Here is a 27,992-nt window from a genome sequence, read left to right as displayed (position 1 = left end):
TGGGACGGACACTGCGCTGTCTGTACAAAGGAGGCGGCGAGCCGGCAGCGCACATACAAGAACCACTATCCAGTCATACAGCTGACTGGCAGACGTGCCAGGAGACTCACCAATCTGATGCCTCCTACCCTGAGGATGGGTTAGTGTTGGGCAATATCAAAAATATTCCCATGATAACGATATTAAGAAGTTTATCACAATTTTGAAGAAAAAAACAAACACTTGGGGCCACAAGGAGCCGTTATACTGTATGGGGCAGCCACAAGGAGCCGTTATACTGTATGGGGGCAGCCACAAGGAGACGTTATACTGTATGGGGGGCAGCCACAAGGTGACGTTATACTGTATGGGGGCAGCCACAAGGAGACATTATACTGTATGGGGGCAGCCACAAGGAGACATTATACTGTATGGGGGCAGCCACAAGGAGACGTTATACTGTATGGGGGCAGCCACAAGGAGACGTTACACTGTATGGGGGCAGCCACAAGGAGACATTATACTGTATGGGGGCAGCCACAAGGAGACGTTATACTGTATGGGGGCAGCCACAAGGAGACCTTATACTGTATGGGGGCAGCCACAAGGAGACGTTATACTGTATGGGGGCAGCCACAAGGAGACGTTATACTGTATGGGGGGCAGCCACAATGAGACGTTATACTGTATGGGGGCAGCCACAAGGAGACCTTACACTGTATGGGGGCAGCCACAAGGAGCCGTTATACTGTATGGGGGCAGCCACAAGGAGCCGTTATACTGTATGGGGGCAGCCACAAGGAGACGTTATACTGTATGGGGGGCAGCCACAAGGTGACGTTATACTGTATGGGGGCAGCCACAAGGAGACATTATACTGTATGGGGGCAGCCACAAAGAGCCGTTATACTGTATGGGGGCAGCCACAAGGAGCCGTTATACTGTATGGGGGGCAGCCACAAGGAGACGTTATACTGTATGGGGGCAGCCACAAGGAGACGTTATACTGTATGGGGGCAGCCACAAGGAGCCGTTATACTGTATGGGGGCAGCCACAAGGAGACGTTATACTGTATGGGGGGCAGCCACAAGGTGACGTTATACTGTATGGGGGCAGCCACAAGGAGACATTATACTGTATGGGGGCAGCCACAAGGAGACGTTATACTGTATGGGGGCAGCCACAAGGAGACATTATACTGTATGGGGGCAGCCACAAGGAGACGTTATACTGTATGGGGGCAGCCACAAGGAGACGTTACACTGTATGGGGGCAGCCACAAGGAGACATTATACTGTATGGGGGCAGCCACAAGGAGACGTTATACTGTATGGGGGCAGCCACAAGGAGACCTTATACTGTATGGGGGCAGCCACAAGGAGACGTTATACTGTATGGGGGCAGCCACAAGGAGACGTTATACTGTATGGGGGGCAGCCACAATGAGACGTTATACTGTATGGGGGCAGCCACAAGGAGACCTTACACTGTATGGGGGCAGCCACAAGGAGCCGTTATACTGTATGGGGGCAGCCACAAGGAGCCGTTATACTGTATGGGGGCAGCCACAAGGAGACGTTATACTGTATGGGGGGCAGCCACAAGGTGACGTTATACTGTATGGGGGCAGCCACAAGGAGACATTATACTGTATGGGGGCAGCCACAAAGAGCCGTTATACTGTATGGGGGCAGCCACAAGGAGCCGTTATACTGTATGGGGGGCAGCCACAAGGAGACGTTATACTGTATGGGGGCAGCCACAAGGAGACGTTATACTGTATGGGGGCAGCCACAAGGAGCCGTTATACTGTATGGGGGCAGCCACAAGGAGACGTTATACTGTATGGGGGGCAGCCACAAGGTGACGTTATACTGTATGGGGGCAGCCACAAGGAGACATTATACTGTATGGGGGCAGCCACAAGGAGACGTTATACTGTATGGGGGCAGCCACAAGGAGACGTTATACTGTATGGGGGGCAGCCACAATGAGACGTTATACTGTATGGGGGCAGCCACAAGGAGACGTTATACTGTATGGGGGGCAGCCACAAGGAGACGTTATACTGTATGGGGGGCAGCCACAAGGTGACGTTATACTGTATGGGGGGCAGCCACAAGGTGACGTTATACTGTATGGGGGCAGCCACAAGGAGACGTTATACTGTATGGGGGCAGCCACAAGGAGACGTTATACTGTATGGGGGCAGCCACAAGGAGACGTTATACTGTATGGGGGCAGCCACAAGGAGACGTTATACTGTATGGGGGCAGCCACAAGGAGACGTTATACTGTATGGGGGCAGCCACAAGGAGACGTTATACTGTATGGGGGCAGCCACAAGGAGACGTTATACTGTATGGGGGCAGCCACAAGGAGACGTTATACTGTATGGGGGCAGCCACAAGGAGACGTTATACTGTACGGGGGCAGCCACAAGGAGACGTTATACTGTATGGGGGGCAGCCACAAGGAGACGTTATACTGTATGGGGGCAGCCACAAGGAGACGTTATACTGTATGGGGGCAGCCACAAGGAGAGATTATACTGTATGGGGGCAGCCACAAGGAGCCGTTATACTGTATGGGGGCAGCCACAAGGAGAGGTTATACTGTATGGGGGCAGCCACAAGGAGACGTTATACTGTATGGGGGCAGCCACAAGGAGACATTACACTGTATGGGGGCAGCCACAAGGAGAGGTTATACTGTATGGGGGCAGCCACAAGGAGACGTTATACTGTATGGGGGCAGCCACAAGGAGACATTACACTGTATGGGGGCAGCCACAAGGAGACGTTATACTGTATGGGGGCAGCCACAAGGAGACGTTATACTGTATGGGGGCAGCCACAAGGAGACGTTATACTGTATGGGGGCAGCCACAAGGAGACGTTATACTGTATGGGGGCCACAAGGAGACGTTATACTGTATGGGGGCCACAAGGAGAGGTTACACTGTATGGGGGCCACAAGGAGACGTTATACTGTATGGGGGCGGCCACAAGGAGACGTTATACTGTATGGGGGCAGCCACAAGGAGACGTTATACTGTATGGGGGCAGCCACAAGGAGACGTTATACTGTATGGGGGCAGCCACAAGGAGACGTTACACTGTATGGGGGCAGCCACAAGGAGACATTATACTGTATGGGGGGCAGCCACAAGGAGACATTATACTGTATGGGGGGCAGCCACAAGGAGACGTTATACTGTATGGGGGCAGCTACCAGGAGACGTTATACTGTATGGGGGCAGCCACAAGGAGACGTTATACTGTATGGGGGCAGCCACAAGGAGACGTTACACTGTATGGGGGCAGCCACAAGGAGACATTATACTGTATGGGGGCAGCCACAAGGAGACGTTATACTGTATGGGGTACAGGGGCAGGGGTTGCTGGTTCTTAATACCGCGGTATATCTCCAAGTACGGTATATCGCTCAACCCTAGGACGGTTTATCAATATCTTACCACTACACAACCCCTTTAAGAGGTTAGACGGCCTCTTAGAGCTTCAGAAATAAAGCATTTTTCATTATATAAGGAAAAGTTCTGCAAGTTTCTTATAGACTTTGTTCTCATCAAGATCTCTGCTTGCTGTTACACTTGGGCGTAAACAAGACCTGTCACCTCTCCTGACATGTCTGCTTTAGACGCTACCTGTATACCCATGTAATAACAATTCTGGAAAGCGCATCCATTCTTATTACACTACGCTGTGCTGCTCCTCCACTATTAATACTTGAAGTCTATGGATGACATGCCAGCAGTTTGAAATAAAGGTTTAATTAGGTGTTACCAGTTTGGGTTTCCCACAGTCTGACATTATCCAACCAGCGCTGCTGGTGTCAGACTGTGTAGGGACACCCCCCGACTGGTAACATCCAGCTGGACCTTTAATGAAGACTGCTGGCAAGTCATTAATAGTTTCTAGTAGTGATAATAGAGGAACGGTACAACAAAGAGTCATACAAATAGATTCTTCAGAACTGTTATTACATGGGGATGCAGGTATTTACTGAACAGGCATGTCAGGAGAGGTGATAGCGCCCCTTTAAATGCACCATACCTGTGTGTATTATGGGGCAGCGCCAACCCTGCCACGTATATAGCAATGGCGATGAGCACGACCGCTTCCGACTCTGAAACTGGGAAGTGGTCGGTGGCCATGTCCTGGCTCAGCACTGGGATGTAGTACAGGCTGAGCCCGGTAGCGTGGCAGATCACGATGGGAGTTGCCAGCGACAGGAGCCCGGGTCTGCCCTCCTGCAACACAATGATATAGAAGATCAGACTGGTCTACGGACGATCAGCCCCGCTGTATACAATGGGGACATAGGTACCGGTTCAGCGTCTCCAGCGCCGTCCTCGCTCGTTGTTTCAGGCCGGCTCAACTTAATCCACAGATCCAGAGCGTGGGAACAAGGTCAAGGATCATTGAGTGTCCGGATACAGCCCGAGGTCAGACTGAAACTGATGCAGAAGGTTAAACCTCCATAGTAAATCTGCAATCATACCAGAGCTGCATTCACAATTCTGCTGGGCTTCTTGTTAGCTCTCAGGTTAAACGCCGTCGCTGCTGCCCTCTGTACAACCCCAGGTTCTGCACACTAGGCTGAAGTATTAAGACAGGTGGGGAATACTACTATCTCCCGCAATGCACCAGAATGAGGCGACGGGGGTCTCGGAGTGCAGCTCTGGATGTGACTGTCAGGATCCCTATGTCTTTTTCTAATTAACCCATGAGGCAATTCAATTCAACAGCTCCCCCTTTCGGAATCACTGGGGGTAGTGACCCCCGGACCACGTGTCATACGCCAACCATGAGAGAGAAAGAGTCAGTACTAAAGGGGATTTACATATCGATGGCCTATCCTTAGGATAGGTCATTACTATCTGATTGGTGGGGCCTTCAACTCCCAAGACCATCGCCAATCGGTTGTATGAAGAGGTCGCAGGGCATCTTGAGCGTCTTAGGCCTCTTACTAAGCCGCGTGATGTCACGTTCATTGGTCACATGGCCTAGGCCAGTGATGGCTAACCTCCGGCACTCCAGCTGTGGTGAAACTACGACTCCCAGCATGCTCCATTCATTTCTGTGGAGAGCTGAGAACAGCCAAGCAAGTGTGCATCTTGGGAGTTGTATTTTTACCACAGCTGGAGTGCCGGAGGTTAGCCATCACTGGCCTAGGCGCTGCTCAGTTCCATTCAAGTAGATGGGGCTGAGTTGCAATACCAAGCACAGCCACTATACAATGTATGGCGCTGTGCTTGATGTGCTGCAACTACTGCGGCCTCCTCAAATAGCTGATCGGCAGGGATGCTGGGAGTGAGACTCCCACCGATATCCTATTGATGACCGAGGTCATCAATATGAAAATCCCAGAGAATCTAAGGAAACCCCAACGTTTTCCATTACCTCCAAATTCCCCACTAAGAGAGCATCCAAAATAGACGAGCTCTTTAAAGATGTGGGTGAGATCTACCCCTAGTTTAGTATTTTTATTATTTTATTTAGGTTTATTTTTTTTCTTTACTTTTCCACCACTAGAGGGAGCTCACGGCATAAGAATGTATACAGCTCCCACGAAGCTAAATAAACCTGACTGTCACAAGCTCCCCCTAGTGGTGGCTGCTGGCAGAGCTCGCCATCGCTGATCTCTACTACAAGGAGCCCTTTACCTCTCAGCTGAGGACAGCTCTAGACAATCAGCAAGAACCTAAACCTGGCATAGTTTCATTTTGGTAAAGGATATTCGAAGGATGAGAATGAGGATGAGGAAACCGATGGCCGGCATGTAAATCCCAATAGACACGAATCTGGAGAGGGAGGGAAGCAGGTAGAAGAAGTAGGACTGATGCAGACGCTCGGACAGGTTATTCAGTTTGCGGAACATCCCTTCAATAGTCCTGGAAAAGAAGAAGGAAAAAGTGAGGAAGAGACCAGAACTTGACTGTGCGGCTCCCCCTTATGGCCACTTGGTGGAACTGCACTCATCACGGCCGCAGCGGCAGCAGCAGCAGCATGGTGTTACATATCTGTGGTGTAATAAAAGCTTTATAATCACTCACTCTCCGATGGTGACCATGTCGTATTTGTACTGCCGGAAGCTGTTGATGCCGCGCAGGGTGATGGCTTCAATGTGGTAGCGAAGGAAGAGGCCGTGGTCTCCCTGAGGTCGGCCGGACCCTTGCTTGAGAACCATGAGAAGCATCGTCTGCAGGTTGTGTAGGTATCCCGGGAAGGTGTCATAGTCATTGCGCTGCAGCTGTACCACAAGAGATCAGTGTTAACCAGGGGGCGCTGCACTAGTCTGTAATAAACACTAGGGGGCAGAGTATTAATACAAAGATGACGGGAAATGAGAAGCCGGCTAAACTTTATAACAGAACAGCATGTACTCTAGTCACAGCCAGAGCTGCATTCTTAATTCTGCTGGTTACTGGACAGTACTATGATGACAGACACGCTCATAGAACGCTAGAAAGATCCCATACCGCATTCGCCACTTGAAGACCAGGCTATTTTTGGCAAAATGGACCAAAATGATTTTTTTTTGCCTCTCAGTATTCTGGTGTGAGGTCTTGTTTTTCACTGGACTAACTGTTCTTTATTTTGGAGCCATTTTCAGGTAACATGCAGGTAATGAATTTATATTTAGATTGACTTTTTTTTTTTTTTTTTTACTTTTTGCACCAATCACTATAAATAAAGCAGTTACGTCTCTGGTGATACGTGTGTGCGTGCACTAGTCGCTGCTTTGCAGCTGTTACATTTATATGTACAAAAAAAAAAGTTTTCAGACTATAAGACGCACTTTTTTTGGCAAGACAAAAATCTTGCTATAAAGTACCAGCGTCTTACAGTCTGCAGTCCAGCAGTACCAGACCCCCTGACTGCTTCCGTCATGACTTGCGCTGCCTCTGCCTCCTGCTCACATACATACACCAGAACTCAAGTGAGACGCGTTGGATTGGTGGTGACGTCCTCACTTCTGGAGCTTGCAACTCCATGATCACAATCTAAGCGTCTTCTGAGGACTGTGCCTCTAAGCCTGCCTGGGCCTTCAGGATGCCAGAGACCATCCAGCATGGGCTAGAACTCTCAGGCAGGTAGACGGGCACATCGATGCAGGCCATAGTTCCAGTGTGGCAGCAGGAGGCCAATGTAAACTGTGATGTTATAATAGAGATAATGTTGTGTGTGTGAGAGATGTATATGTAGCAGTGCTGTGTGTGTGTGTCTCTTTCTGTATCCATCTATAGTCATACCACCTGTGTAGCAGTGCTGTGTTTGTCAGGTGTGTATGTAGCAGTGCTGTGTTTGTCAGGTGTGTATGTAGCAGTGCTGTGTGTATAAGTTACTGATATTGGCAGCTCCACCAGGGAAGTAGAAAATATTAATTGTCTGATTGTCTGTGGTCTAAACCTGGGCTGCATGTTATAGTGCGGAAATTACGGTGATTTTAATTCACTGTGGACCGTTCGCTTCATCACTATTTCACATTTATTTTTTTTATGTACTTTTTACATCATTTTGTTTATTTTTTTGGTTGCACTCACATTACATGTTCACACTTCCATTTTTATATTCATTACATCATCACACACCCGTCTCTTATTCCCCGACATGTGTGTTCATTACGCCCTCATTTATTCACATCTTTCTCATTTCCTACACATTGTGCTCATGTTCTCTTTATTTTATGCCTCATTTTCACATTTTGCTTTTTCCACAAATCTCTCGCCTCATCACGTCACATGCGTTCACGGGATTTTTTATTCATACACCGATATGAATTCATGTTTTTTTTATCATTTATCTTTCCAATTATGTACATGATATAAATGGGTCTTGTTCCTATATTCTCTTGTACTATGATTTCCTTCACGCTTATAATTATAATTGTAAGTTTGATATTCACCTTACTGATTATGCTCTATGATTATTGTTATTTCTATATACCAGCCTTTATGTTATATCTATCCATAGACTGTTTCAAAGATGGCCGCTCCGGCCTGTGACACGCTCCCGGCTCCGTGATGACATGGATAGCGCCAGTTCCTGTGTGCTCCGTGCCTTCCGGAGGCCGCGGGCGCGTCTCGTGCCGGGCAGCATGACAACGCTGTGTCGTGTCATATAATGAGCCGCGATTCCATTATATAGTTTATTAATAACCGGTATGTGGCATTGTTCTTATTGGCTGGTGTGGTGTCAATCATGAATATATGATCGTGCGCTGCCGCCTATTGGCTGATGGTAATTTACACAGCACTATACGTGTTCCTTCAGCTCTCCCACCAGCCATTACCCCATGAAAAAGCTGACCAGGAAACGCGCGTCGGGAGTGGTAATGGCCTGACTTAGTACGCGATTGCTTACTGTTTGTTGATTTTGCCAATTTATTCAGTGTATATTAGGTTAAATGACCCATATGTAAGCAGTTAATGTATGGCTACATGGCTTCTGCTGTAGCTACATTACCATCCATCTATCTAGGCACTTTCTTGTATCCTGCTGTCAGACCACCCTAATTAATGTGGTTTTTTTAAAAATAATTTTTAATTTGCCTCTGTCCTGCTAATCATGTTTAGAGTTTTATGTTAATAAAATTAATTATTCAAATCATGTCCACTTTGTGATTATGAGATTTTTTTATTTATTTTTTTATATTACTTAACCTCATATATTCCTATTGGTCCCTGTGAGGCCATCATAGGTGGGCTTCTCCTTTGCTTCCCCCCTTTACTCTGCGATCTGTATATTTCCGCTGCGGTTCAGCTCCTGATCACACAGCGCCTACGCGTTCAGAGCCCAGTACAGTTCGGACTTACCTCTGTGCAGGAAGGATATTACAATCTGAGAGCTGACAGAATTAGGGTGGTAGCGGGTATCGAATTATCAATGCCCAATCGATACTTTTGTACTGGTATGGATTCGATACCGGGATTTGACATTTACCGATACTGGGCTGCGCTAACGCACAGCCTAGTATCAGAGAACATGGCGCACGCCGCTCTCAGCACGCTCCATGTTCTCCTCAGCAGCACAGGGGAGAAGCAGTCGCTTCCTCCCTCCCTCCCCGCTGTGCCGCCAGTAAGAAGAGAGACGGGAGGAGGAGGGGCAGGGCTGTGTCCACTGCGCCACCAATGATAACTCACCCATTACTACAAATATAGGCGGCGGGTGCCGGCGGCAGAATCACATAGCCGACGTGAGGGGTTAACTGCCGCGCCCTGTCAGAGGTTGGGTGCCGGCTATGTGATTCTGCCGCCGGCACCCGCCTCCTGTATTTGTATTAAAAGGTTACTTATCTTCAATGGTGCCCCGCCCCCCCCCCCAGTATTAAAGTCATTGGTGGCAGTGGCCACAGGGTCCCCTCCCCCCCTCCTCATTGGTGGCAGTGGTAGCTTCCGATCGGAGCTCCAGCAGTGTAATCCTGGGGCTCCGATCGGTTACCATGGCAGCCAGGATGCTACTGAAGCCTTCCATGGTAACTTCCCTGCTGCTGTGTGCACTATGCCCAGGGCGGCAGGGACAGTGTTAAGTCCTAGTCACCCTGATAGAGCTCTATGGGGGTGAATAGGACAAGGGATGAAAAGATCCCAGGTTCTAGCTCCTTAAGGGGGCTAAAAGTTATTAAATAAAAAGTAAAAAAAAATAAAATGAAGTAAAAAACAAACACCAAAATAAAAGTATAAATCACCCCCTTTCCCAATTTTACATATAAAATATATAAACAATATACATATATATCACCACGCCCAAAAAAGTGCGAACTATTAAAATATAAAAAATATCTCCTATACGGTGAACGCCGTAACAGAAAAAAAATAATAATAAAAACCGCACAATTTGCCATTTTTTTTGTCACCTTATCCCCCCCCAAAAAAGGATCGGACTGTTCGATTATGGGGCCGGATGTTTCATAAAATGTGGAATGCACGCGTTTTTTTTGGGGGGGGGGGGGGGGGGTATTTTTTTTGCTTGGTATCGAATATCGCAATACTTTTTTATGGTATCGAAAATCGAATCAAAATTTTGTATCGCGACAACCCTAGACTGGAATAGCAGCCGGCTGGATTAATTTCCCATCACATTACACACTGCTCGTTTCCATGGTTACGGCCACCCTGGCATCCAACAGCATTATAGAACAATGCACCAACCTCTCTGGTGGCTGGGACCACGGGGGGGGGGGTGCACATAGGCCGGGGCTTTTTCCTATAGTGTGCAAGCACGACCACCGCTGCTGGATTTCAGGGTGGTCATAACCATGGAAACGAGCGGCGTATAATGTGATGGCAAAATGAATCCAGCCAGGAAAGGAGGCAATATGGAGAATCACAATACATTAGTAAGTGCCTGGTATTAACGTTCTCTACTTGCTGAAGTGAGAGGACCCCTTTAAGTTGCTCAAGAAGCCTAGAAAGTTGAGCCGCAGATGCAGCAAGCATTAAAGGGGTCTTCCAAGGGCTATCCTCAGAACAGTTCACCTCGTCAAATAACAGATTGGAAGGGGGGCCAGGAGCTGGACCTGAGGAAAGGTGATCAGTACTGACAGGGCGATCCGCTATCTATCACCTACACGCAGCTAGTAATGGGCATTATAAAACCAGGCGTTTAATATACCTAATGTGTCAGGGCCAAGGCACAGACACATGGAGGGGGCACCGGGCTCACCTTGCCCTGTATGGTGCAGAGCAGCTGGTTCTTCTGGCAGAAGGCTAGGAACAGGTTCACCATGTCCAGGTTTGGTAGCTGCCCGTTCAGCCCTTCAACGACCACATCGAAACTGGTGATGACATCACTGCTAATCTCCAGAGAGACGGCAGCCTGGATGGCACCGGCTCTTCCCATCATCACCGACGACTTGATGTCTGGTGGGTGCAGAGGACAAGACAATAGAGGGGGTTATATCCAGGGAATAATACCGATCACTTATCTATCCTCGGGATAGGTCATCAATAACAATTCCTGAATAACCCCTTTAATATGGTGAACAGACCTCAGCACAATATTTAGTGCGGCCTCTAGGGGGCAGCAGACACAAGAACGATATGTGAAAGCAATCAGACACATTAAAGGGGTACAATCCACAGGTTAGGGGGTAACTATGAGATCGGTGGGGGGGGATCCCATCGCTGGGATCATGAGAACGGGACCTCGTACAGCTCAGAGCCCCCCAAAAATGAATGGAGGCAGGCGGGTCGAGCATGTGAACTGCCACTCCATTGATTTCTATGGGAGTTCCGGAAATAGAGGAGCGCTGTACTCAGCTGGAACACCCATAGACATGGAGCAGCAGTGTACATGCTCTACCTGCATTTTGGGGGCTCCGTGGGGTCCCAGCGGCAGGACCACCACTGCTCTAATAGTAATAACTGTTACCCCTTTAATAGGGGTATTCCCACCATCACAGGATATGTCATAAATGTCTGATAGATGCCAGTCCTGCCGCTCACTCCCGCACCCATCTGCTGGGTGGGGTGTCCTCTGTCCGACACTTCTGCAGTCATCTCTCCATCTCCATCCAGCCATGCATGTGGGACAGGCGTTGACATGATTGGGTTAACACAAGAGGGCTGCGCACAGGGGGGACCCCTCCCCATGAACAGGGTGGGATTGTCATGACCCCGGGCCCTTCTCTGGTAGGTATATATATATATATAAAACTTTCTAATGGATTTTGTGTTTTCATTTCCAAGATCTCAGCTTGCTGTTGGTGAACGGAAACATTAAAAAAAAATGCTATCCTGACCCGATCCTTCTTACAGCTGAGGGTTTGTTACAGTTGTAACTAATACTCCATCTAATACACAGACTGATACATTATCCTTGGAGGGCTACATTGTAACAAAGTATCAGCACAGGCGAAGGATCCGCTTGGTCCCTTCCCCCGGAGTCCCGCTCTACATCTGAGCTCCGGTACCGGTCACATTGACGTCGTGGTATCCCTCCAGCCAGGCCTCCATCCCGATCAGGTCGTGCTCGTTCACCAGGAAGACGATGTCCTTCGCCCAGTAGATCTGCCCTGTGAGGAGCACAAATCACAAGAGGGTCGGACACGTTTAGTGAATATTCAAATCGCCACCAAGAAACGGCAACACGAAACTGGAGACCCCTTTAAAAATTAGGCACAGGACGGCCTGCCCATAACCACCTCCGCTAAAGATTCCTTTAATTCAGGAAATCTAATCGGGCGGCGTAAATGTAACGTCACACGGAACGGAACGAGACCGCGAAGCGGAAAACGGAGCAGAATGAACGATATCTAGAATATCTGATCATTTCCCGACGATCTTGGATTAAAGGGATCTTCCTGCAGGTGGTCGGAGGAGCCCGGGGTTATTTCTACCCCCCCTCCCCCGACAGGAACAGTAATGGCCGCCACTTCCTTCCGTCATTTAAGACGGCTTCAAAAAAGCGGTTTCAGCGAGGACGCCAGAGAAGAGAATTTCTACCCAAGGATATCGACTCGGGGGCTTCTATTTACTGGTGTTTTTGATGTTTTTATTTTGTAGTTGAAATGCCCTTTAAAGGGGTATCCCGACCAGTGACATTCATAGCATATCTAATAAATGCGGGTCTGGAAAAAAAATGATGCTGTAGGGAAAACGTAGAGTTAAATGCATGGCCATGTCAGCCATGTTCTTGCACCCACAGAGGGGTCCCAAGCAGGGAGACATTGGCGCTAATCCGTGGTATCGCCAGGGGGGGGGGGGGGGTCACACAGAGACGACCCCATTGGGAATAACAGACATAGAGGTCGGAATGAAGTCCAGTGATGTCATCAACCGGGGCACTGTCATACAACACCCCCCCTCTCCTCCGGGGGTCTCACCTCGGAAGTAAGAGGCCAGCGACAGCAGGAGCCCCACCGCCTGGTTATTGTTCTGGCCCTCGCTGCAGGGGACACTGAGGACCAGGGACTCTGTACTGGCAGCACGAGGGGCCCGCAGGATGCCGTACACATTGGTGCCTTTCACCATCTGTAACCACGACAACAGAAATGCAGAATAAGGTTATGGCAGGAATCTCTCCCCCCCCCCCCGCCATCCCCTCATATATACCGTACATACGTAGCGCTCTGTGGACTCATCAGGGAACGGCAGATTCCTAATGAAGCTCTGAGTGTAAACTTCCAGCCCGATCCCTCGCATCGTCCGCTCCAGCCAGGCCACAGGAGAGCCCCTGCACAACGGCACGTCAACACACAATCAACACCAGGTGGCGCCATACTATATGAGTAAATAAACCCCAGGTGGCGCCATACTATATGAGTAAATGAACCCCAGGTGGCGCCATACTATATGAGTAAATGAACACCAGGTGGCGCCATACTACATGAGAAAATGAACACCAGGTGGCGCCATACTATATGAGTAAATGAACACCAGGTGGCTCCATACTATATGAGTAAATGAACACCAGGTGGCGCCATACTACATGAGAAAATGAACACCAGGTGGCGCCATACTATATGAGTAAATGAACACCAGGTGGCTCCATACTACATGAGTAAATGAACACCAGGTGGCGCCATACTATATGAGAAAATGAACACCAGGAGGCGCCATACTATATGAGTAAATGAACACCAGGTGGCGCCATACTATATGAGTAAATGAACCCCAGGTGGCGCCTCACTATATGAGTAAATAAACCCCAGGTGGCGCCATACTATATAAGTAAATGAACCCCAGGTGGCGCCATACTATATGAGAAAATGAACACCAGGTGGCGCCATACTATATGAGTAAATGAACACCAGGTGGCTCCATACTATATAAGTAAATGAACACCAGGTGGCGCCATACTATATATTTAAATGAACACCAGGTGGCGCCATACTATATAAGTAAATGAACACCAGGTGGCGCCATACTATATAAGTAAATGAACACCAGGTGGCGCCATACTATATAAGTAAATGAACACCAGGTGGCGCCATACTATATAAGTAAATGAACACCAGGTGGCGCCATACTATATATTTAAAATGAACACCAGGTGGCGCCATACTATATAAGTAAATGAACACCAGGTGGCTCCATACTATATGAGTAAATGAACACCAGGGGGCGCCATACTATATAAGTAAATGAACACCAGGTGGCTCCATACTATATAAGTAAATGAACACCAGGTGGCGCCATACTATATATTTAAATGAACACCAGGTGGCGCCATACTATATATTTAAATGAACACCAGGTGGCGCCATACTATATAAGTAAATGAACACCAGGTGGCGCCATACTATATATTTAAAATGAACACCAGGTGGCGCCATACTATATAAGTAAATGAACACCAGGTGGCGCCATACTATATAAGTAAATGAACCCCAGGTGGCGCCATACTATATAAGTAAATGAACCCCAGGTGGCGCCATACTATATAAGTAAATGAACCCCAGGTGGCGCCATACTATATAAGTAAATGAACACCAGGTGGCGCCATACTATATATTTAAATGAACACCAGGTGGCGCCATACTATATAAGTAAATGAACACCAGGTGGCGCCATACTATATATTTAAAATGAACACCAGGTGGCGCCATACTATATAAGTAAATGAACACCAGGTGGCGCCATACTATATAAGTAAATGAACACCAGGTGGCGCCATACTATATAAGTAAATGAACACCAGGTGGCGCCATACTATATAAGTAAATGAACACCAGGTGGCGCCATACTATATATTTAAAATGAACACCAGGTGGCGCCATACTATATAAGTAAATGAACACCAGGTGGCGCCATACTACATGAGTAAATGAACCCCAGGTGGCGCCATACTATATAAGTAAATGAACCCCAGGTGGCGCCATACTATATAAGTAAATGAACCCCAGGTGGCGCCATACGTTTATAAGTAAATGAACACCAGGTGGCGCCATACTATATATTTAAATGAACACCAGGTGGCGCCATACTATATAATTAAATGAACACCAGGTGGCGCCATACTATATAATTAAATGAACACCAGGTGGCGCCATACTATATATTTAAAATGAACACCAGGTGGCGCCATACTATATAAGTAAATGAACACCAGGTGGCGCCATACTATATAAGTAAATGAACCCCAGGTGGCGCCATACTATATAAGTAAATGAACCCCAGGTGGCGCCATACTATATAAGTAAATGAACCCCAGGTGGCGCCATACTATATAAGTAAATGAACACCAGGCGGCGCCATACTATATATTTAAATGAACACCAGGTGGCGCCATACTATATATTTAAATGAACACCAGGTGGCGCCATACTATATAAGTAAATGAACACCAGGTGGCGCCATACTATATATTTAAAATGAACACCAGGTGGCGCCATACTATATAAGTAAATGAACACCAGGTGGCGCCATACTATATAAGTAAATGAACCCCAGGTGGCGCCATACTATATAAGTAAATGAACCCCAGGTGGCGCCATACTATATAAGTAAATGAACCCCAGGTGGCGCCATACTATATAAGTAAATGAACACCAGGTGGCGCCATACTATATAAGTAAATGAACACCAGGTGGCGCCATACTATATAAGTAAATGAACACCAGGTGGCGCCATACTATATATTTAAATGAACACCAGGTGGCGCCATACTATATAAGTAAATGAACACCAGGTGGCGCCATACTATATATTTAAAATGAACACCAGGTGGCGCCATACTATATAAGTAAATGAACACCAGGTGGCGCCATACTATATAAGTAAATGAACCCCAGGTGGCGCCATACTATATAAGTAAATGAACCCCAGGTGGCGCCATACTATATAAGTAAATGAACCCCAGGTGGCGCCATACTATATAAGTAAATGAACACCAGGTGGCTCCATACTATATAAGTAAATGAACACCAGGTGGCTCCATACTATATAAGTAAATGAACACCAGGTGGCGCCATACTATATAAGTAAATGAACACCAGGTGGCGCCATACTATATAAGTAAATGAACACCAGGTGGCGCCATATCATGTAAAACATGAACATCAGGTGGCACCAAATTAAGTAAGTGCAGACTGTGCAGAGGAGCCAATGAGAAAGCTCCTTCCTTACAGACAATGGTGGGCAGCTGTGAGTAAGGCGCTTTCTCTACAGCAGACGGGTAATTGGTTTGGGACATCTCCTGCTCCTCCACCTCTGAGATTCCCTATCTCTCAGAAAACGGTTCCCAACTGTCAGCCTGCGGGAGAAACAACTCATTTGAAGGGTTCCTGCCCAGGGCCCCTTCTCCATCTCCAGGGCGAAGCTGCTGCCATGTTGTTACCCAGCTCACTGTCATCCAGCTAGAGTCTGTACCCCGGGGCAGGCGGCTGAGAGCCCAGAGAACGGGGCAGTGGGAGGAGGTGCTGGCCCCGAGGGGCCCCTGAATGTGTCCTGGATTGGAGACGAGCCCTGGTTGTGAAGACAATCCCGAGGACATGGCTGGTCAGGGGGTCGTGTGTGTGGACACCGATGTGACCGTCAGTCAATACTCTACATGCTGCTCTGTATGTGATGCTGCTATGGGCCACTATACGCACTGCATGGTGATACAGGGTTGGCACTGCTGGGGTTAATATGGAACCATTTTCCCATGAAGATGCAGATCTGGTCACTCACCCGGCCGACTTCTTGTGTGCAGCGAATTCTCGCGCGTAGGACAGCGCCCTCTCCCCGTATACGAATTTCTCATCCACCATGGTGGATCCCATGGAATTCTCTGATATGTAGGAGCGCAGTGTGAACGGCTGGAAAGCCAGGCCCAGGAACCAGCCGACCCCGACCAAATAGCTGATGGTGCTGAGGGGAAACCGAGGGACAACACGGTAAGACAATGGGAACAAAACTGTCAGCTCCCACTGAAGGAAATGAAATCCTCCTCACAAAGCTCAGGGTTTGGAACAATGTATCAGCGCAGACAAAACAGATGAGCCAAGAATCCATGACAGGTGTGCACTGCTGGATGACAGAGGATCGCCTGCACTAACACACCGTAACAAACCCTCAGCCGTGTAACCAGGACTAGGTCCATAAGGCTTTTAAGCCGTGAACTCACTGACAGCAACCAGAGGTCTAGAATAGATTGTATTCTCCTGTCCTACAGTCATCCTCTCCTCTGAAATGGCTGATAACAGGGAGCAATAGATTGTATTCTCCTGTCCTACAGCCATCCTCTCCCCTGAAATGGCTGATAACAGGGGGCAATAGACTGTATTCTCCTGTCCTACAGTCATCCTCTCCCCTGAAATGACTGATAACAGAGAGCAATAGACTGTATTCTCCTGTCCTACAGTCATCCTCTCCCCTGACATGGCTGATAACAGGGGGCAATAGACTGTATTCTCCTGTCCTACAGTCATCCTCTCCCCTGAAATGGCTGATAACAGGGGGCAATAGATTGTATTCTCCTGTCCTACAGTCATCCTCTCCCCTGAAATGGCTGATAACAGGGGGCAATAGACTGTATTCTCCTGTCCTACAGTCATCCTCTCCCCTGAAATGGCTGATAACAGGGGGCAATAGATTGTATTCTCCTGTCCTACAGTCATCCTCTCCCCTGAAATGGCTGATGACAGGGGGCAATAGACTGTATTCTCCTGTCCTACAGTCATCCTCTCCCCTGAAATGGCTGATGACAGGGGGCAATAGACTGTATTCTCCTGTCCTACAGTCATCCTCTCCTCTGAAATGGCTGATAACAGGGAGCAATAGATTGTATTCTCCTGTCCTACAGTTATCCTCTCCCCTGAAATGGCTGATAACAGGGAGCAATAGACTGTATTCTCCTGTCCTACAGTCATCCTCTCCTCTGAAATGGCTGATAACAGGGAGCAATAGATTGTATTCTCCTGTCCTACAGTTATCCTCTCCCCTGAAATGGCTGATAACAGAGGGCAATAGACTGTATTCTCCTGTCCTACAGTCATCCTCTCCCCTGAAATGACTGATAACAGGGGGCAATAGACTGTATTCTCCTGTCCTACAGTCATCCTCTCCCCTGAAATGGCTGATAACAGGGGGCAATAGACTGTATCCTCCTGTCCTACAGTCATCCTCTCCCCTGAAATGGCTGATAACAGGGGGCAATAGACTGTATTCTCCTGTCCTACAGTCATCCTCTCCCCTGAAATGGCTGATAACAGGGGGCAATAAATTGTATTCTCCTGTCCTACAGTCATCCTCTCCCCTGAAATGGCTGATAACAGGGGGCAATAGACTGTATTCTCCTGTCCTACAGTCATCCTCTCCCTGAAATGGCTGATAACAGGGAGCAATAGACTGTATTCTCCTGTCCTACAGTCATCCTCTACACTGAAATGGCTGATAACAGGGGGCAATAGACTGTATTCTCCTGTCCTACAGTCATCCTCTCCCCTGAAATGGCTGATAACAGGGGGCAATAGACTGTATCCTCCTGTCCTACAGTCATCCTCTCCCTGAAATGGCTGATAACAGGGAGCAATAGACTGTATTCTCCTGTCCTACAGTCATCCTCTCCCCTGAAATGGCTGATAACAGGGGGCAATAGACTGTATTCTCCTGTCCTACAGTCATCCTCTCCCCTGAAATGGCTGATAACAGGGGGCAATAGACTGTATCCTCCTGTCCTACAGTCATCCTCTCCCCTGAAATGGCTGATAACAGGGGGCAATAGACTGTATTCTCCTGTCCTACAGTCATCCTCTCCCCTGAAATGGCTGATAACAGGGGGCAATAGACTGTATTCTCCTGTCCTACAGTCATCCTCTCCCCGAAATGGCTGATAACAGGGAGCAATAGACTGTATTCTCCTGTCCTACAGTCATCCTCTCCCTGAAATGGCTGATAACAGGGAGCAATAGACTGTATTCTCCTGTCCTACAGTCATCCTCTACACTGAAATGGCTGATAACAGGGGGCAATAGACTGTATTCTCCTGTCCTACAGTCATCCTCTCCTCTGAAATGGCTGATAACAGGGGGCAATAGACTGTATTCTCCTGTCCTACAGTCATCCTCTCCTCTGAAATGGCTGATATCAGGGAGCAATAGACTGTATTCACCTGTCCTACAGTCATCCTCTCCCCTGAAATGGCTGATAACAGGGGGCAATAGACTGTATTCTCCTGTCCTACAGTCATCCTCTCCCCTGAAATGGCTGATAACAGGGGGCAATAGATTGTATTCTCCTGTCCTACAGTCATCCTCTCCCCTGAAATGGCTGATGACAGGGGGCAATAGACTGTATTCTCCTGTCCTACAGTCATCCTCTCCTCTGAAATGGCTGATAACAGGGAGCAATAGATTGTATTCTCCTGTCCTACAGTTATCCTCTCCCCTGAAATGGCTGATAACAGGGAGCAATAGACTGTATTCTCCTGTCCTACAGTCATCCTCTCCCCTGAAATGACTGATAACAGGGGGCAATAGACTGTATTCTCCTGTCCTACAGTCATCCTCTCCCCTGAAATGGCTGATAACAGGGAGCAATAGAATGTATTCTCCTGTCCTACAGTCATCCTCTACACTGAAATGGCTGATAACAGGGGGCAATAGACTGTATTCTCCTGTCCTACAGTCATCCTCTCCCCTGAAATGGCTGATAACAGGGGGCAATAGACTGTATCCTCCTGTCCTACAGTCATCCTCTACACTGAAATGGCTGATAACAGGGGGCAATAGACTGTATTCTCCTGTCCTACAGTCATCCTCTCCCCTGAAATGGCTGATAACAGGGGGCAATAGACTGTATCCTCCTGTCCTACAGTCATCCTCTCCCCTGAAATGGCTGATAACAGGGGGCAATAGACTGTATTCTCCTGTCCTACAGTCATCCTCTCCCCTGAAATGGCTGATAACATGGAGCAATAAATTGTATTCTCCTGTCCTACAGTCATCCTCTCCCCTGAAATGGCTGATAACAGGGGGCAATAGACTGTATTCTCCTGTCCTACAGTCATCCTCTCCCTGAAATGGCTGATAACAGGGAGCAATAGACTGTATTCTCCTGTCCTACAGTCATCCTCTACACTGAAATGGCTGATAACAGGGGGCAATAGACTGTATTCTCCTGTCCTACAGTCATCCTCTCCTCTGAAATGGCTGATAACAGGGGGCAATAGACTGTATTCTCCTGTCCTACAGTCATCATCTCCCCTGAAATGGCTGATAACAGGGGGCAATAGACTGTATTCTCCTGTCCTACAGTCATCCTCTCCTCTGAAATGGCTGATAACAGGGGGCAATAGATTGTATTCTCCTGTCCTACAGTCATCCTCTCCCCTGAAATGGCTGATAACAGGGGGCAATAGACTGTATTCTCCTGTCCTACAGTCATCCTCTCCCCTGAAATGGCTGATAACAGGGGGCAATAGACTGTATTCTCCTGTCCTACAGTCATCCTCTCCACTGAAATGGCTGATAACAGGGGGCAATAGATTGTATTCTCCTGTCCTACAGTCATCCTCTCCCCTGAAATGGCTGATAACAGGGGGCAATAGACTGTATTCTCCTCTCCTACAGTCATCCTCTCCCCTGAAATGGCTGATAACAGGGGGCAATAGACTGTATTCTCCTGTCCTACAGTCATCCTCTCCACTGAAATGGCTGATAACAGGGGACAATAGACTGTATTCTCCTGTCCTACAGTCATCCTCTCCTCTGAAATGGCTGATAACAGGGAGCAATAGACTGTATTCTCCTGTCCTACAGTCATCCTCTCTCCTGAAATGGCTGATAACAGGGGACAATAGACTGTATTCTCCTGTCCTACAGTCATCCTCTCCCCTGAAATGGCTGATAACAGGGGGCAATAGACTGTATTCTCCTGTCCTACAGTCATCCTCTCCACTGAAATGGCTGATAACAGGGGGCAATAGATTGTATTCTCCTGTCCTACAGTCATCCTCTCCCCTGAAATGGCTGATAACAGGGGGCAATAGATTGTATTCTCCTGTCCTACAGTCATCCTCTCCCCTGAAATGGCTGATAACAGGGAGCAATAGACTGTATTCTCCTGTCCTACAGTCATCCTCTACACTGAAATGGCTGATAACAGGGAGCAATAGACTGTATTCTCCTGTCCTACAGTCATCCTCTCCCCTGAAATGGCTGATAACAGGGGACAATAGACTGTATTCTCCTGTCCTACAGTCATCCTCTCCCCTGAAATGGCTGATAACAGGGGGCAATAGACTGTATTCTCCTGTCCTACAGTCATCCTCTCCTCTGAAATGGCTGATAACAGGGGGCAATAGATTGTATTCTCCTGTCCTACAGTCATCCTCTCCCCTGAAATGGCTGATAACAGGGGGCAATAGACTGTATTCTCCTGTCCTACAGTCATCCTCTCCCCTGAAATGGCTGATAACAGGGGGCAATAGACTGTATTCTCCTGTCCTACAGTCATCCTCTCCACTGAAATGGCTGATAACAGGGAGCAATAGACTGTATTCTCCTGTCCTACAGTCATCCTCTCCCCTGACATGGCTGATAACAGGGGGCAATAGATTGTATTCTCCTGTCCTACAGTCATCCTCTCCCCTGAAATGTCTGATAACAGGGAGCAATAGACTGTATTCTCCTCTCCTACAGTCATCCTCTCTCCTGAAATGGCTGATAACAGGGGGCAATAGACTGTATTCTCCTGTCCTACAATCATCCTCTCCTCTGAAATGGCTGATAACAGGGGGCAATAGATTGTATTCTCCTGTCCTACAGTCATCCTCTCCCCTGAAATGGCTGATAACAGGGGGCAATAGATTGTATTCTCCTGTCCTACAGTCATCCTCTCCCCTGAAATGGCTGATAACAGGGGGCAATAGTCTGTATTCTCCTGTCCTACAGTCATCCTCTACACTGAAATGGCTGATAACAGGGAGCAATAGACTGTATTCTCCTGTCCTACAGTCATCCTCTCCACTGAAATGGCTGATAACAGGGGGCAATAGACTGTATTCTCCTGTCCTACAGTCATCCTCTCCACTGAAATGGCTGATAACAGGGGGCAATAGATTGTATTCTCCTGTCCTACAGTCATCCTCTCCCCTGAAATAGCTGATAACAGGGGGCAATAGATTGTATTCTCCTGTCCTACAGTCATCCTCTCCCCTGAAATGGCTGATAACAGGGGGCAATAGATTGTATTCTCCTGTCCTACAGTCATCCTCTCCCCTGAAATGGCTGATAACAGGGGGCAATAGATTGTATTCTCCTGTCCTACAGTCATCCTCTCCCCTGAAATGGCTGATCACAGGGGGCAATAGACTGTATTCTCCTGTCCTACAGTCATCCTCTCCCCTGAAATAGCTGATAACAGGGGGCAATAGACTGTATTCTCCTGTCCTACAGTCATCCTCTCCCCTGAAATGGCTGATAACAGGGGGCAATAGACTGTATTCTCCTGTCCTACAGTCATCCTCTCCACTGAAATGGCTGATAACAGGGGGCAATAGACTGTATTCTCCTGTCCTACAGTCATCCTCTCCCCTGAAATGGCTGATAACAGGGGGCAATAGACTGTATTCTCCTGTCCTACAATCATCCTCTCCTCTGAAATGGCTGATAACAGGGGGCAATAGATTGTATTCTCCTGTCCTACAGTCATCCTCTCCCCTGAAATGGCTGATAACAGGGGGCAATAGACTGTATTCTCCTCTCCTACAGTCATCCTCTCTCCTGAAATGGCTGATAACAGGGGACAATAGACTGTATTCTCCTGTCCTACAGTCATCCTCTCCCCTGAAATGGCTGATAACAGGGGGCAATAGACTGTATTCTCCTGTCCTACAATCATCCTCTCCTCTGAAATGGCTGATAACAGGGGGCAATAGATTGTATTCTCCTGTCCTACAGTCATCCTCTCCCCTGAAATGGCTGATAACAGGGGGCAATAGATTGTATTCTCCTGTCCTACAGTCATCCTCTCCCCTGAAATGGCTGATAACAGGGAGCAATAGACTGTATTCTCCTGTCCTACAGTCATCCTCTACACTGAAATGGCTGATAACAGGGAGCAATAGACTGTATTCTCCTGTCCTACAGTCATCCTCTCCACTGAAATGGCTGATAACAGGGGGCAATAGATTGTATTCTCCTGTCCTACAGTCATCCTCCCCCTGAAATGGCAGATAACAGGGAGCAATAGACTGTATTCTCCTGTCCTACAGTCATCCTCTCCTCTGAAATGGCTGATAACAGGGAACAATAGACTGTATTCTCCTGTCCTACAGTCATCCTCTCCCCTGAAATGGCTGATAACAGGAGGCAATAGACTGTATTCTCCTGTCCTACAGTCATCCTCTCCCCTGAAATGGCTGATAACAGGGGGCAATAGATTGTATTCTCCTGTCCTACAGTCATCATCTCCCCTGAAATGGCTGATAATAGGGAGCAATAGACTGTATTCTCCTGTCCTACAGTCATCTTCTCCCCCCTGAAATGGCTGATAACAGGGGGCAATAGACTGTATTCTCCTGTCCTACAGTCATCCTCTCCCCTGAAATGGCTGATAACAGGGAGCAATAGACTGTATTCTCCTGTCCTACAGTCATCCTCTCCCCTGAAATGGCTGATAACAGGGGGCAATAGACTGTATTCTCCTGTCCTACAGTCATCCTCTACACTGAAATGGCTGATAACAGGGAGCAATAGACTGTATTCTCCTGTCCTACAGTCATCCTCTCCCCTGAAATGGCTGATAACAGGGGGCAATAGACTGTATTCTCCTGTCCTACAGTCATCCTATCTCCTGAAATGGCTGATAACAGGGAGCAATAGACTGTATTCTCCTGTCCTACAGTCATCCTCTCCTCTGAAATGGCTGATAACAGGAGGCAATAGACTGTATTCTCCTGTCCTACAGTCATCCTCTCCTCTGAAATGGCTGATAACAGGAGGCAATAGACTGTATTCTCCTGTCCTACAGTCATCCTCTCCCCTGAAATGGCTGATAACAGGGGGCAATAGACTGTATTCTCCTGTCCTACAGTCATCCTCTCCCCTGAAATGGCTGATAACAGGGGGCAATAGACTGTATTCTCCTGTCCTACAGTCATCCTCTCCCCTGAAATGGCTGATAACAGGGGGCAATAGACTGTATTCTCCTGTCCTACAGTCATCCTCTCCCCTGAAATGGCTGATAACAGGGGGCAATAGATTGTATTCTCCTGTCCTACAGTCATCCTCTCCCCTGAAATGGCTGATAACAGGGGGCAATAGATTGTATTCTCCTGTCCTACAGTCATCCTCTCCCCTGAAATGGCTGATAACAGGGGCAATAGACTGTATTCTCCTGTCCTACAGTCATCCTCTCCCCTGAAATGGCTGATAACAGGGGGCAATAGACTGTATTCTCCTGTCCTACAGTCATCCTCGCCCCTGAAATGGCTGATAACAGGGGGCAATAGACTGTATTCTCCTGTCCTACAGTCATCCTCTCCCCTGAAATGGCTGATGACAGGGGGCAATAGACTGTATTCTCCTGTCCTACAGTCATCCTCGCCCCTGACATGGCTGATAACAGGGGGCAATAGACTGTATTCTCCTGTCCTACAGTCATGTATGAGGGGGTACAGAAGAGCTGTTTTAGGCTAGGTTCACATGTGACTAATTAGCTATCCGTGCTGCCATTAGATGCAGTCTCATACTTTGCATTGATCAGGGTGATACCGCAGCCTTTCTGCAGCATGTGGATGAGAAATCACTATGCTGGTTCCGTACAACGCTGCAGATTTACCGCACAAATCCGCAGCTAATCAGTAACGTGTGAACCGAGGCTTCACTGCGCACTCACCAGAGGGGGGCGTTCAGCCGTGTGATGATGCGCGAGAGCGCCTGCCGCCGATTTGGATCGGAGAGGATCCCCATGGTGTCAGTGCCGTCCCTGCAACAATAAACATATAAAAGAGAGAAGTTAAAGGGATTCGGTCAGCAAGAGTAGGCCTACATGACTGATTCCATGTTACTGGAGGTCAGAAATATACCAGTATGTAACCTATCAATGTTGTACTTGAGGCTGGCGCATGCGCTGTTCCTTCCATGAGGCCGATGCCAGCACAGGGATGGGAGACCGTGCAGGCGCTTAGGTGATAAATAAAAGCGCTCAGGTGAGATTACAGTGCAGCCTCATAAAGGAGAGGACAGGAGGAGGAGAAGATGTGCTGGGCTCCCTCGGGGGCGGGGCTCCACTGATGGTTAGGACCGCCCCTTGGGCTCTTTTCACAGGCGATTTGCATATATATAAAAGCATTTATTTTTTCAGCTAAACTACAGCAGATAAGTTACATACTGGTTTATGACTGACACTATAGGAGACAACGTGTCATCAGGTCTATAGGCGGAATCTTGCTGTCAGGATCCCTTTAAGAAACATGATGATCAGTACGGAGCAGCACTGTACGTTATAACCGGTCATTATAATGCACAGCTGGATAGGAGTCAGTGAACGTGGTATATTATAACCTGTGAAGGATGAGATGGACATAATATACAGACGATTAGCGAGGTGACTGTACACAGGGAGTAGCAACAGTTCAGCTTGGGGCCCCTTTCCCTCAGGGCTTTGTGTCCGGGGTGCACATAGCATTCGTGCTGCCTGAGGCAAAAATTGAAACAGCCGCCACCCCCCCCCCCCCGGTCGCTATAGGTCCGGTAACTGCACAGTATAATATGCCGGTCGCTATAGGTCCGGTAACTGCACAGTATAATATGCCGGTCGCTATAGGTCCGGTAACTGCACAGTATAATATGCCGGTCGCTATAGGTCCGGTAACTGCACAGTATAATATGCCGGTCACTGCACAGTATAATATGCCGGTCGCTATAGGTCCGGTAACTGCACAGTATAATATGACGGTCGCTATAGGTCCGGTAACTGCACAGTATAATACGCCGGTCGCTATAGGTCCGGTAACTGCACAGTATAATATGCCGGTCGCTATAGGTCCAGTAACTGCACAGTATAATATGCCGGTCGCTATAGGTCCAGTAACTGCACAGTATAATATGACGGTCGCTATAGGTCCGGTAACTGCACAGTATAATATGCCGGTCACTGCACAGTATAATATGCCGGTCGTTATAGGTCCGGTAACTGCACAGTATAATATGCCGGTCGCTATAGGTCCGGTAACTGCACAGTATAATATGCCGGTCGCTATAGGTCCGGTAACTGCACAGTATAATATGCCGGTCGCTATAGGTCCGGTAACTGCACAGTATAATATGCCGGTCGCTATAGGTCCGGTAACTGCACAGTATAATATGCCGGTCGCTATAGGTCCGGTAACTGCACAGTATAATATGCCGGTCGCTATAGGTCCGGTAACTGCACAGTATAATATGCCGGTCACTGCACAGTATAATATGCCGGTCGTTATAGGTCCGGTAACTGCACAGTGTAATATGCCGGTCGCTATAGGTCCGGTAACTGCACAGTATAATATGCCGGTCGCTATAGGTCCGGTAACTGCACAGTATAATATGCCGGTCGCTATAGGTCCGGTAACTGCACAGTATAATATGCCGGTCGCTATAGGTCCGGTAACTGCACAGTATAATATGCCGGTCGCTATAGGTCCGGTAACTGCACAGTATAATATGCCGGTCGCTATAGGTCCGGTAACTGCACAGTATAATATGCCGGTCGCTATAGGTCCGGTAACTGCACAGTATAATATGCCGGTCACTGCACAGTATAATATGCCGGTCGCTATAGGTCCAGTAACTGCACAGTATAATATGACGGTCGCTATAGGTCCGGTAACTGCACAGTATAATATGCCGGTCACTGCACAGTATAATATGCCGGTCGTTATAGGTCCGGTAACTGCACAGTGTAATATGCCGGTCGCTATAGGTCCGGTAACTGCACAGTATAATATGCCGGTCGCTATAGGTCCGGTAACTGCACAGTATAATATGCCGGTCGCTATAGGTCCGGTAACTGCACAGTATAATATGCCGGTCGCTATAGGTCCGGTAACTGCACAGTATAATATGCCGGTCGCTATAGGTCCGGTAACTGCACAGTATAATATGCCGGTCGCTATAGGTCCGGTAACTGCACAGTATAATATGCCGGTCGCTATAGGTCCGGTAACTGCACAGTATAATATGCCGGTCGCTATAGGTCCGGTAACTGGACAGTATAATATGCCGGTCGCTATAGGTCCGGTAACTGCACAGTATAATATGCCGGTCGCTATAGGTCCAGTAACTGCACAGTATAATATGCCGGTCGCTATAGGTCCGGTAACTGCACAGTATAATATGCCGGTCGCTATAGGTCCGGTAACTGCACAGTATAATATGCCGGTCGCTATAGGTCCGGTAACTGCACAGTGTAATATGCCGGTCGCTATAGGTCCGGTAACTGCACAGTATAATATGCCGGTCGCTATAGGTCCGGTAACTGCACAGTATAATATGCCGGTCGCTATAGGTCCGGTAACTGCACAGTGTAATATGCCGGTCGCTATAGGCCCGGTAACTGCACAGTGTAATATGCCGGTCGCTATAGGCCCACTAGCTGCACAGTATAATATGCCGGTCGCTATAGGTCCGGTAACTGCACAGTATAATATGCCGGTCGCTATAGGTCCGGTAACTGCACAGTATAATATGCCGGTCGCTATAGGTCCGGTAACTGCACAGTATAATATGCCGGTCGCTATAGGTCCGGTAACTGCACAGTATAATATGCCGGTCGCTATAGGTCCAGTAACTGCACAGTATAATATGCCGGTCGCTATAGGTCCGGTAACTGCACAGTATAATATGCCGGTCGCTATAGGTCCGGTAACTGCACAGTATAATACGCCGGTCGCTATAGGTCCGGTAACTGCACAGTATAATACGCCGGTCGCTATAGGTCCGGTAACTGCACAGTATAATATGCCGGTCGCTATAGGTCCGGTAACTGCACAGTATAATATGCCGGTCGCTATAGGTCCGGTAACTGCACAGTATAATATGCCGGTCGCTATAGGCCCACTAGCTCGACAGCATAATA

General features: G+C 48.1%; 1 protein-coding gene across 1 annotated transcript in view; it reads right to left on the bottom strand.

Annotated features, from left to right (window-relative positions):
* The window catches only part of GPAA1 (glycosylphosphatidylinositol anchor attachment 1), a 30,926-nt gene that overhangs the window by 1,397 nt on the left and 1,537 nt on the right, over positions 1-27,992 (bottom strand). Inside the window, exons 2-11 of the mRNA XM_040434352.1 lie at positions 24,774-24,863; positions 16,623-16,802; positions 13,071-13,182; positions 12,833-12,980; positions 11,921-12,022; positions 10,672-10,868; positions 6,060-6,256; positions 5,744-5,897; positions 4,331-4,402; positions 4,057-4,253 (exon numbers count right to left, since the gene is read on the bottom strand). Coding sequence (XP_040290286.1) covers positions 4,057-4,253; positions 4,331-4,402; positions 5,744-5,897; positions 6,060-6,256; positions 10,672-10,868; positions 11,921-12,022; positions 12,833-12,980; positions 13,071-13,182; positions 16,623-16,802; positions 24,774-24,847 — 1,433 coding nt within the window. The 5' untranslated portion in view covers positions 24,848-24,863. The remainder of the gene's footprint in view (positions 1-4,056; positions 4,254-4,330; positions 4,403-5,743; positions 5,898-6,059; positions 6,257-10,671; positions 10,869-11,920; positions 12,023-12,832; positions 12,981-13,070; positions 13,183-16,622; positions 16,803-24,773; positions 24,864-27,992) is intronic.

This window comes from Bufo bufo, chromosome 5 (genome assembly GCF_905171765.1).
Source record: "Bufo bufo chromosome 5, aBufBuf1.1, whole genome shotgun sequence".
In the NCBI taxonomy this organism is placed as follows: Eukaryota; Metazoa; Chordata; class Amphibia; order Anura; family Bufonidae; genus Bufo; species Bufo bufo.
This window is presented reverse-complemented; position numbering and strand designations above follow the sequence as displayed.